This window comes from Chaetodon trifascialis, chromosome 3 (assembly GCF_039877785.1).
Source record: "Chaetodon trifascialis isolate fChaTrf1 chromosome 3, fChaTrf1.hap1, whole genome shotgun sequence".
Classification (NCBI taxonomy): Eukaryota; Metazoa; Chordata; class Actinopteri; order Chaetodontiformes; family Chaetodontidae; genus Chaetodon; species Chaetodon trifascialis.
In genome coordinates this window covers 2,954,549-2,967,612 of record NC_092058.1, presented here as the reverse complement: position 1 = coordinate 2,967,612, position 13,064 = coordinate 2,954,549, and the positions used below count along the sequence as shown (strand labels likewise).

The following is a 13,064-nucleotide window of genomic DNA, read 5'->3' as shown; positions in this document are numbered from 1 at the left end:
TGCTCTACAAATCCAAACTCATAGCTAACATTTACAGAACTTACATCTACTTAGTTGAAGAGCCTCTGATGAGTGAGTGGACACAGCCAAAAAGAGACTTTCTGTGTTTCAGTAGATTAAAATGATCTACGTCGTTTATTCAGCACAGCGAGCTCATACCAGGGCAAAATAGCAGATTTCCTAAAGCTTTCATTCGTCGAAGTTAAGGCACGTAGGTAGATGATCATCCCATGCACGTGAGCTCTGTGTCACACGGATTTTGCTCTTTCTGCAGTCAGCACCTATGCTTTGCTTTTCAGAAACTGGACCTCCTCATTGAGCAGGTGGGAGAAGTCCCAGTAAGAGTGGAAAGTCTCCAGTAAATATTTTTCAGAAGGAACACAGTAACGGCAGGAGAAACAGTGCCCTGAACCATGTTTGTGCAAACATTTCTGGCAGCAACAGAGTCCTCCTGCCCCTATTGTAAGATAAGATAAGATAAGATAAGATAAGATAAGATAAGATAAGATAAGATAAGATATAACTTTACTGAACCCACATTGGGGAAATTAAGGAGGGCCGTCCAAAAATAGATGCAATTTATTGGTGTTCCGAGTACATTTTGGAAACTCAGATGAAATATTGAGTAAATCTGTCTGTTTTTATTTGAAGTATTTCCCTCAGCTGTATTTGACAGAAGCATTTTGTACGGATGACATCACTTCGTGGACAAAATCCAGCATGTTATTCCTCAATGTGGGAGGAAAAACGGTGTTAACCGTGCAAATGAAGATTTCCTTTTGCCACTGAGTGAGAGAAGCCTGTGGAACAGACAAAGCAAAGCTATAAAGTGGAAAACACAAAGCTGCTCTGTCTGTCTTCATGAGGAAATGTTTGGGTAAAGTTTAAAAAACAGGAAATGGGAAATCATGTTTTTGATATCACAGCCATGTGGAACTTACTGAAATTTATGAACAAAAAACATCAGCTACTGTGGATTTAAAACTGCTACACAAATGGTTATTTGTCCTCCAGGAGGTTAAATGCTCAGATGATACTGTTATATTGAACCTGACATTTAAATACAGTATTAAAGGATTAACGATTACTGTTAGTTGTTATTTTACTGAAACACCTTTGTATCTTTATACTTAAAGCTCTAAAATGCTATTTATTGGTTAAAACGGCAGGATAAGACAGAGAAAAGAGGCTGCATAAAAACATTATGTTTTGGTGTCCCAGCATGCGAGCCTGATTTTCTGATGATGGCTTCAACAATTACGTATACATATATAATCCCATAAAACAGAATTCCATTGCAGTAAATGCTGCCTTTGCAAAAATTGTAATTTCGATTTTAACGCTGTGGTTGTTTTTCAATTCAATTCAATTCAATTTTATTTATTTGTATAGCGCCAAATCACAACAGAAGTTGTCTCAGGACACTTTCCATATAGAGCTGGTACAGACCAAGCTCTTTTGGGGCAATTTTTGAGGCAATAAAAGAAATGAGCACACACTGACAAACTGCTGAGGCGAATTACAAGTTTCTCCTTTCTGGCAAGAGCTGGATTATGAGACTAGATGCAAGAATACGACACGAGCAAAAGTTAGCAGTACCTACCTGTAAATAAGTCTACTCGCTGACTGAACACAGTGAGCAGATCAGACAGACAGAGTTGGATTATGACCAGTCCTCCAAATTCAGTGACAAAATACATTAAATGGAAAAGAACAGCAGTTTCCTGTGTTCAAGTCCAGCATTTTGTTGACCCTTCCAACCTGAATTTTGTCACTTCATATCATGGCACTACTCTCTCTGTTGCTCCCAGCTGACTGTCATATTTAGGGCTTTGTCACTTGAACATATCCGTATGCAGTTTTTGGCCATTTGCTGAAATGGCTGATGCTCTTGTTTTTGTTGGGAGGACAGTCTTATTATGAAACCATCAAATATTAAGGCTGAACTACAGAAAAAAATGCAAGTAAGGACAGTTCTAAGCTTGAATCCAAGTAAAGAAAGGATGACTGGAAATGTGTTCTTAGGGTCATGAGACTCTAATATAAGTGAAGCTCAAACTATTGAGAGGAAAAAGCTGCACTGGTCGTTGTCAGCTGATAGGCATTAACGTACGGCCACAGTGCATTTCAGTTCACCAAAATTACCCTGCGCTCAGCCCCAAAAAAGGCCATGTGAGGTTATGTCACTGCCCTGATGTGGGTAACAAATGAATATCTCCTTTTGGAAAGATAATATTATTACATCATTATTTTTAGACGAGAAATGTGGAGAACCTCAGGGCCCTATCATTGGACCTATTCTCTTTATATATTTCACCTCTCTTTTTTTTCACCTCATGGCCAAAGTATACGCAGTAACAGAATAAATCTCAATTGCTACGCTGACGATACACAGCTGTGCTCACGCTCATGCTCACATTTTCAATTCATTCAGAGGCTCATTTATCCACTGCGAGATCCTGGATATCACATAATTTCCTGCTCCCAAATTCCAATAAAACCTGAGATGGTGGTCACTGGCCCTGATTGACGTAGACACCAGTTTGATCAAGTTGCAATACTCGACAACTGCGCAATTCCTCTAAGTTTGACCGCCAAGAACCCTGGTGCTACATTTGATCCTACCCTCTCTCCTTTGATCAGCACATTAAAGAAACCACAAAGATTGGCTTCTACCAGTCAAACAGCATTGACTGAAGTGTTCTGCAGTGTGGTCTGCAGTCAGGATGCAGTATGAAGTCTTCAAATGGTTCAAAATGTTCCAGCTGGACTCAATTAAAACTAGAAAATTTAACCAGCATCGCTTCACTGGCTCCATATCCATCACAGATCAGACTTTAAGTTGCTTCTCATGACTTGTGAAATTGGAAATGGTTTTGCTCCTTTATATCTGTCTGCTCTTATGATACAACCTGGATTCCAAAGAAATTGTGACACTGCACAAACATAATTGAAAACAAAATGCAATCATTTCCAAACAAATTGCATTTACAGACAATGGTTTTACAAAGTGTTCCTGAGCCCATGCAGAAATCTCCTTTGTCCAGTCATGTGTTCACAAAGTGGTGAACCTCTCTCCATCCTCGCTTGTGAGCGACTGAGCCTTTCCAGGACGCCCCTTTCATACCCAATCATGATACTCTCGCCTGTTTCCAATGAAGCTGTTTACCTGTGGAATGATCCAAACAGGTGTTTTTGGAGCGTTCCACATCTTTCCCAGTCTTTAGTTGCTCCTGTTCCGACTTGCTTGACACATGTTGCTGCATCAAATTCAGATATTTATAAAAATCCATGAAGCTGATGAGGTCAGACATTAAACTTATTGTATGTGTGCTGTTTTTAGTTGAGTAATTGTCAAAAAGGATTGGCATCACATTCTGTTTTATTTATCTTTTATACATCACCCCAACTTTTTTTGCACTTTCCTGGCCTGTACCTTGATTCCCATCCCATGCTCCACACTCTCAGAATAGAGGGCTCCCGTCTCTCCACAGAGTAAAAAAGAAGTCAGCTGCCCTTTCCTCTGGAATAATCTCCAGTCTTATCTCCAGTTTGAATCTATTCAGTCCTTGAAGTCTTAACTAAAAACTCATCTTTTCACCCTAACTTTGAGTTAGTGCTCCTCTTTCAATACCTCAGGCCTTGTCCCTTTTACCATTACCCTTATGGCGGGTCAGTCTCAGTATCAATAAATCTCTTAACTTTAGTTTCTCTGGTCCATGTTCATCCCGCTGTGGGGAAATCAATGCTTACTCTAACTTCTGTTGTGTTTTCTGTTTCCCACAAACTGCCAAGCCGTGTGCGTCTTTCTGTTCTCTCTGATTCTCTGACAAGTTTTCTGCTCCTCCTCTCTTTTGATTGAAGCTCCTCTCTGCTGGACCCTCAGCTGTCCTGGAACCCCTCTCTCCTGGCTGTCAGTGCCTCATCCAGAGACTTGGATCTGGATCATCATCCCTCAGGAGACTCAGCCTCGCCTCTCCCAAGTTTGCATGCTATCATGTCTCTCTCCCCTCTGTGTGTTTGTCTCTGTCCTCCTGTGTGGTGTGTCCTCCTTCCAGGTCTCCATGCTTGAGGTCATGTGGCTACATCTATCTATCTGGCTACACCTGAAGTTGCTCAACATCCTCGTGGATCCACACTCTTCACTCACGTTTACAGCCCACATACATCTGTATTTTTGTCATTAAAATTTGTATATATTGACAATTTTTGCTGACTTGTTTTGTACACATGACATCTACTGCATGCCTGCATCTTGTGGGAGAGGGATCCCTCTTCTTCCTGAGGTTCCCTCCATTTTTCCCCATTAAAGGATTTTTGGGGTGATGCACACCTGCTCATTTACCGTTATGTTCAGCAGCAGAAACTTTGTGAGCAAGAAACTTGCTTGGTCTGAATTTACTTCAAGGTGCACTGGGTGCACTGGGTACATGGAATATTTCAAAGAATACAGCAATAACTCTCCATCTTGACAATATAATGCAAATCAGATCATAGTGTGACTTTCTCAATATGTTGGCCTCTGCTTTGTTGGTGGGTGGGAATTGAACGGTTGCATTTTTGTCCCAAATATAAAAAAAAAAGTATCTGAACCCCAGGTTCAAGTACATGTTTGGTCATACGCAGTTAATAAAAAGCTTGTGCTCTAATCAGACTGCAGTGGATGGCATGCCAAAGGGAGGTCAGCGTTGTCAGAACAGTTGAATTAAATCACCATATTCAATGCAGGTCTCCCAAACTGTCATCAACTTTAATGACCTGAGCTGAATTCCCAACTCATGACATGTTTTTTACTAGGAACGAATAAAGTTTTTGAGTTTTAACCTCTTGCGACAAGCGGTAACTTCTTTTGTTTTTTGGTCTGTTTCTGATAACCAGCCCAAATTTCCCAGCCTCCCAGAGCATAATCAGATTCTAGGTGAGCCCAAGTTGTTACACATAGCCATAAAACTGCCACGTCATAGGTTTGATAGCTGCCTCGGATAACCTGATGGCTAGGTGCTTTCCTCCTCTACCTCAGCATGCATCTCCACAGTGATGGAAAGATTTATTTTCACCAGTTGGACAAAACTTCCTGCTGCGTAACGTCTTACATGCCCAGATTTACTGTACAGATCACATTTCAGGAGTTTAATAACAGCTTGGATGACATCAGGTCAGACTGGTTTGATGTACAAAATAAAAAAAAAAGATTAATAGACATAGAGAAGGTTCATAGAAGTTAAAGGAAAAGAGGGAAAATAAAGAAAACAAGAGGAAGAAATAAAGAACGGAAAGAGGAAAAATGGAACTTGACCCCTTGCTTTCAGGAATGTATGTATTCATATATTTTACATTTTCAGGCTGGCAGTCGGAGGGAAGGAGGGAGTAAGACTGACAGATCATAGTGAAGGCTGTAAATCAGCGCTGACTGAGGTGGTCAGCGCATTTCAACATCTGTTCAGTCAGATGTTTTTCCACGAGAGCTCAGCAGGACTTCTCCGACTCCAGTATGGGGGCTGATTTGGGGGAATTGATGGTGAGAGGTTAGGGAAGCGTAGATTGTGGCGTTGAATGCTATAGTACTTTGCTTCCTTCGCAGGGTGGCTGGGCTGACCTCCTTTGTATCGAAAACAGCCAGTTAAGGTGGTTCTGACATGGGATAGTTAGAAATGAATGGATGGATCGAGCATAGAATCAGATGTTATTGACTAAAGCAACACAACAATGTAGTGCTTTGTTTGTAGATGTACAGCATTAAATTTTAAACGAAACAATGGCAATAAAAACTGCTGAATCCCACCTTTAATTTGAGGGTTAGGGTTTAATTTGAGCAGCCAGTTTCCAAAATCTTGTGTAAAGTCTGACAATATGTAAGAGAACACCCTCAAATACCCTGAAAGCTGTAAGTCAACATTATATATCTTCTGTTTTATTCCGAATGAAATGCAGAGTACAGAGCCAAAACATTGAACAATGTATCAGTGTTGCACTATATATGGATCAAACTACACTGTAAATACCAAGTACATAGTTCTCATCTTAACGCACAAATCACTGAACCAATTTAGTAAAAACAACTATACTGTACAAAGGCTCCAACTGTGCTGTGCCTGCTTTGTCTTTCAATGTGATTCTGTTGTTTTAGACCTCTAAACATGTGTGGTAATAACTTGGTTTGTTATTTCTGCATCCATTTCACATAATTGGGGCATGAGAGAACATTTACTTACAAACCGATGACTCGTGTGTGAGGGCTCTTTCAAATGCAAATCAAAGAGTCTGGGTCGAACACGAGGTTTGCAGATCCATGCATGAATCAGTCACAAAGGTCTTTGATGTGCTGAGGTTGGGCGACAAAACTAATTTCACAGTCATGTTTCCGGAATCATCTCGAAGTGATGGTAAATGATGAGACAAAGGCTGGATTATGAGGAGAAAAGGGTGTTTAGGATTGTTGGAAATCAGAATTTTTCAGTTTTTTGGTCTAACAGTAACAAAGGTCACTGAGGTGTCTGAGATACAGAGCTGGCTTTGTGGTCTTCACACCACATAAATTTGCATTTTCCTGAAAACTCTTTAACAGAACACATTCTGAATTGCTTTGAAAAAACTAGAATATAATTTGGTGTAAATTGTAATTCAGCTACGAGCCTTTTTAATTAGCAGTACCTCAGCTGTTCCTCTTGCAGTTTCACTGATGTGCCCCCCCCCCCCCCCCAAAAAAAAATTCCTCAGCCGTCGAAGGAAAATTGGTGTTATAAGCCAAATAAATTGTATCAATAAAATAGACTAATCAACTAATCATGACTTAAGCAGGCATTTTTCAGCAGGGAATATGAATATCCACACAAACTTTAAGCCAACCTGTCAACACTTGAAGAAACAAAAACCAGCCCTGTGTTGAAGGAAGAGTAGAACAACAGATGATCGATGGAGTGAATGATCGAATAAGATCACCTCACACAAAGTCCCAGCACCAGCAGTAAAATTGAGGCAGGAATGGTTTGCATTACCATCCTACACAGCAGCACACTGGTAGCTACAAAATGTTTATAATCTAATCTTTTACCTGGTTATTTCTCAACCACTTGGATGTTTTCTGCCGCACTGCCTGATATTGGTGTGCATAGCCTCTGTCTGTCAATGGCAGAATGCCACTGGATACTTGCTGCGAAGGTCACAGTATTTGGGGTTCAAAGCTGACCTTTGGCAGCAAGAACTGGAGGAAAATCAGAGCAGTGTGGTTTGGTTTATGTTGCTGGGCATGAGAGCCGAGTCACACCATCCAATGAAAATAATGGCCGCCATATGCACAATATCACACTTGAGTAAAAGCAGGGTACTCCGATGTACAAGTGGTCACAGAAAGCGATAATAGTAGCTATAGGAAGCTCCCCAGCACTGGAAGGTCTCTTGTTGGAAATGGGATGATATTACATGATTGAAAGAATTAGCAGGCACGACTGCTCCTACTCTCCCGGGGAGGTGGAGAAACCTTGATTATCCTTCTACAATTGGCTGCTTTATTTCAAGACAAATTTTGATGGGTTTTGACAGGAGTCATAAGAGGCTTCGGGGGAGTTGTTTTCTCCCACAAGCCTGACCGACTTGCGTGTAACACGACACCTCGCGCACCACAGAACATTCAAAACCTCTGCGTATAATGACACTGAATGAACTTGGACTGTTTTATTCCCTTTTTTCTCAGGATAAGTCCAAAGATCCCTTCCTTTGATCAGAGAGACACTTCGACATCTGGGATCTTCTGGATGCAGCATCACTGATTCATCTCAGCTGGACATCTAGGTTCTCCCATTGGTGCACATGTATTTTTCAACGTTACCAAAGTAGAGATTCAGTTTCAAAGCACTGAACTCTCGTGGCAATCAGTTGAGACATACAGTACATGACGGGGTCTAAGGATTTGCTTCAGGCGTGAGGTATGCCAAGACCACAGATGCAGCCTTTTTCTTCTTACTGCACAATGCTGACAGCTCTGATGATGACTTTCACCTGGTCTTGTCAGAGACGTAATAGTTACCACACCGTGACATGACTGCAAAGGTCAATGTAAATGGACTGAACTTTACCAGATGTTCCACAGATTGGCTTTATTGAGAGGTGAAGGAGCGACCCCCCCACCCCCACCTCCACCCCCCCCCCCCCAAGGACGACAATCCCCTGGTCAAAAGAATTTGTTTATGGTCTTGCAAATCTTCTTATTATTAAGATAAAAGACAACGTTAACCCTCCTGCTGTATTACCATCAGATGTGTTCAGCTGTCAAGTGTTGCTGTCACAAACATGTTCTCTTACTACCTGACTGCTCTAAGGATCTGATATCCTCCACAGTACCATAACACAGATCAACCATGCTTATACAGGTTGCCCTTTATTAGTTAGAACATCTGCTTTGCTTCCAATAGAGATGTTCACAGGTCCACGTAGGTCCTACAATTGCACCAACATGGCTGATTTTCTCACCTCTGATCACTTTTGCTGTCTCCATCGTCATAAGAGAAAAATGTGTTTTTTGAGGCACACAGAAAGTTTGAACTGTGCCAGAAAAGCAAAGTGTTGCTAGTTTTTCCAACCTAAGATGTTGGATCGTTTGTGGAGCTGCCAGTGTTGGTGTTCTCTCTCTATTTGGGTCTGTTCGGTCAACTCTGCTCTGGATTGTTTCTATTTTGGAACAGGTCTGACTGCCTTTTTTCTTTGAAAATTAAATTCTGCACATTGACTTTCAGTTTTTTGGTCCAGGACAGCTTTGGTTTCCCGTTAGATGTGGAAGAAACAATTTGTTGGTAAAAGACCAGATTTGCCCTTTGTCCCTCAAAGAAGAACCACAGCAAATGTTTCAGCGGATGCTGAATACAACATATGACTACATTCAAGTGACAAAGCCCTCTATTTATTGGTCATGTCCTATAGTAATTATGATGGAAGCAAACTTCCCTTATTATTGAAAATCTGTTTGTTATAGTCATTTTAACCACATTCTGATGTTCTCAAACTTTCACAATGCACTTATTCTAACCAAAACCATGATCTTTCCCTCAACGTAACCAAGTCCTAAACCTATCCAAACCATCACAAAACAGATTTTTTTGTGAGGCAGACACAAATAATGTGATCCTGCTGATAGTGGCGTCAGATCAGAAAACACTTCTACGGGTCATTCTAGAGGACAAACAACGTATTTTGATGTAGTTTGGCGTCCTTCATTAAATCAAAGACATGTTCTCTATGTACTACATATCAGATATGCTTCTGAAGCCAAATCAACTTCCAATCATGTGTTTTTACCTGCTTTTGAACTGAGCATATGATGCAGGTAGACTGACCCTAACTAAACCACCATTACACATGTAACCCAAACTCACCTGACCACCAACTCCACACCTTTTCCAAAAGAACCACCCATCTATTATGGTGATCTTCTTCATCTTCATGCAGCTGGAGTGAACCAGTCAATGCGTCCTTTTATTTTTAAATCATCAATAATTCAGAATAACATAGCCGAAATGCACTCCACATGCTGACGTTATCTCTGTCTTTCACTGCTCTCACTCACCACCACACCCACAGTTTTGAAGACTTTGTTCCTCAAATTGTTGAGCTCACTTACATTATATGAGTTGCACACACACCCTCTTACTAAAGTTAAAGCCATTGCTGGTTTTATACACAAATATTCCTTGTTAAATATAGATTCATATTTATAAATTGACCCCCTACTGTTTTTTTTTTATTTGAATACTGATATGGTGTGTTTAAACACACAATTTGTTTTAACAGTACAAACAATCCTCAACCGTTTTTGGCAGGCCACTTTCTGGGCACAAAACTTAGCTGTCTGTGTTTTTGGGAACGCTGGGGATAACTTGTCATTTGCTTGCTCATCTCCACAAAAAACAAGTTCATCTGTCCAACAATTCATTTTTAGTCTTTTTATGAAAGTGTTGACATGCACAGGATTATAACAGGGTCCAACAATTTGAACAATTTCATATTGACAGTTTATACCAAACAGATGAGTTTGGTTTACGGTTTCATCCTCATGTCCATTTTTCAAAGTTATTATTGTGGAAATGAAAAATGTTAAACCTTTTTGACAATAACCACAGAGCTGTGCTACATTACCAGCGAATCCAAGACTTGATCTTATGTTGGATTTACCTGGTGTGTTGGGTCAAGCAGCATCACCTGCTCTCCTTGTATTCCTTGTCAAAAATCTGTCCATCTTGTAATTGAAATGCTTCACATGCAGCTGTGAATAAATCTTGATAACTTGAATTTGGATCATCACAACAATCGTGTCTGGTTTCCCCCAGCCAGCTGTTTTGTTGTATTTCCAAGCTCACAGTCTGTACTAAACAGTAAAAACCACACTGGCTCCATTGTTACAGCTTGATAGAGACATATTAAGCTCACAGTGTGCAGCTGAACAACTTTCTGCCTCAGGACTCTGAGAGTTAACACGATTAACTTTCTGCTGATAGCTGGAAACACCAGAACCAGAGTCCATGTGTTCAAACCGCGACCACAGCCCTGCTGAAAGTAAGGAGATCGCTGAAGGACCTTCCTCTTACCTGTCATAGAAGTCTTCTCTGTAGTAATCATAGTCAAACTCATAGCCACTGAGGGAAAAAAGCAGAACAGACCATAGAGTCAATGATACAGTTCTTTTATAACACAAGCATGAAACCACATTTGCGACAACACATGGGAACCAAAAGCTTTTTGCAGTTCTCCTGTAGTTTATAGTTGCATATACAAATGAAAAAACACAAATGCAAAAAAAGGCAATAATTACAAACTGTGGGAGAGACAAAGAAACCACAACATACTTCATTTCATCCCGAGAGACAGAGAGAAAAATGACAAAGACAGAGACAAAGAGAATATGGCAACAGAAACTGAATACTTGAGAATGATGTGCAGTATGTTTAATGTTTACTGACATTTTTTTTAAATTAAATTTTTAAATTTGTTAGCATGCATGAACTTTTAGCACACATGTCCTGGATTCACAAGTGCAAAGAAGAGTGGAGTCAGACATTTTTCAACCAAAAAATAAAAACCTTGCAGCGTAAACTGTGTAGAAATAAATACTGCCTATACTGAAAGCAGCATTAATCATATTTTTGATGTTAAAACTGTTCAAATCAAATGAAGCTCTGCAGCTCTTTAAGCCACTTTCAGCTCATAGTTTTCTTTTTACAGCCTGTAGCTTTGCTGTTTCAGTTGAGTTGAACTGTTTTAAAGCACCAACCTCTAATAAACCCATCGGACGCCACCTGCCCAGCTCTAAACAGCAGTCAGACAAGTCCAGAGACTAGCTGGTGAGGAAAGCTGGACATGTAGCTGCTGGAGAGCCAGATATATATATAGACCAAAATGGAGCTAAATGGGACTGAAAAATGTAACTTTCACTCATTACGGGGACTCTGTGTCTGCTGTTCAAATATGCAACTGCCTGCTTACGTTAGTCATCAGAACAATATAAACCAGTGATTTGTGACAGTTGTCAGCTGACTTTTATGTTTCTGTGCAGCTGTGATGCTCAGTGATGAACTCAGCTTTGAAATATTTGAGACTGTCTTGAGATCATATTATGATGAAATGTGTTTCACATTTATGGTTTCTAATATTTTGTCTTATTTATGTATATTTAGCCCATTGCTTTCACATATAATGACAAACTCCATAAAAATAAGTGCACAAAAGCAGGTCACTTTTTCTGTCTTTTTATATTAAAAAGATTGATGCTGTTAAATCTTTAAACAATAACTGTCATAGATTTCGAATGTTCAGCCTTATATTTCCTTTCGCCAGCTACGAAAAAGCTTCTAAAACAGCATTCAAACAGTCACAAGACGCAAAAAGTCTCGACTGAGTCTGTGACTTACTCATTTTTTTCAGGTTTAGCGGCTGCTTATGCAGGGAACCCTCTGAAACTGATTAGTACAGACGGTGTCGTGTACAGGAAAGAAAAAGTCTGCAGGACCATCATCCTACAATAAAAACCTCAAGTCAAATTACTCATGCACAACACAATAAGGCCCTCTCTTCATGGCATCGAACATCCTGGCCGAGCTTCCAAATCATCTCTCGCCAGACCCGAAGCTTGCGGCCGTCTGATAAACCCATCATGGGTGAAAATCGAGGACGACCTTTGCTGTTACAATCCCAACCATCTCGAGGACTACAGAATTCACTGTCCTCTTTTAGATAATTTAGATAAATAACTTACTTTTGTTGTTTGGCTTTTTAAATTACTTTATCTGCTGCTTATTTGATCTGTTATTTATGGGTTACTTTCATCCATTATTTAATCTTTGCTTTTAGCTGTTTCATTTGTAATTGTGTTTGTTGACTGTGGTTTTATATTTATATTTATATTTTATATTTGTTTTCCTGCCTTCTTTGTTCTCGTTTCTGAAGCACGTCGTAATGGTAGCTTTGAAAAGTGCTATATAAATAGTTATTATTGTTCTCATTAATATGATTATTAGCATTAAAAGGTAGACAGCCTTTAAGAGATGAGAGCTGAAAATAGAAGCCTGCCTTCTTTAGCGTCTTGTTGTTAATTAAACACCTTCAGGTCTCAGCCCCCTCCTCCTCCTTCAGTGTGTTGTTATCCAGTGTAGGTGGGTTTTAAAGACTTGGCTCTCTTTAATTAAAGCGGTCTCCATCTCAGTCCCACATGAGCATCTGCATTTGTTTTCATGGCCACTTATTTGTCGGTGTAATATTCTCTTGTTGACCATCTTATACGGGTGCTGGCCTTTAATAGAGCCTGTGTTTGTTCAGAAGAGTCCTGAAACACCAAAATCTGTTGAGAAATATGACTGACAAAAAGATGCACTGATCAGTCAAACAATCAGTTCAGTAAATGGTAGCATGTACCTGTAGAGAGCAGCCGCCGATCGCTTCAGGCCTTTGGGTCTGTTCGGTCTCGGTTCTCCTGCCATGTTGATATCTGGAAAAAGCAGAAGAAGGAGTTTTTTAAAAGTTATTATGAAGAAAACTGACTGAAACCACCTCTAATACAATCAGATCCCAGGGCAGTGAGTTCA

General features: G+C 40.1%; 1 protein-coding gene across 3 annotated transcripts in view; it reads right to left on the bottom strand.

Annotated features, from left to right (window-relative positions):
* Positions 1 to 13,064, bottom strand: part of raly (RALY heterogeneous nuclear ribonucleoprotein) — a 149,627-nt gene that overhangs the window by 58,729 nt on the left and 77,834 nt on the right. For all 3 annotated transcript variants that reach the window (XM_070958789.1, XM_070958787.1, XM_070958788.1), the window contains exons 3-4: positions 12,895 to 12,967; positions 10,575 to 10,622 (exon numbers count right to left, since the gene is read on the bottom strand). In XM_070958789.1, the coding sequence (XP_070814890.1) occupies positions 10,575 to 10,622; positions 12,895 to 12,967 (121 nt within the window). The remainder of the gene's footprint in view (positions 1 to 10,574; positions 10,623 to 12,894; positions 12,968 to 13,064) is intronic.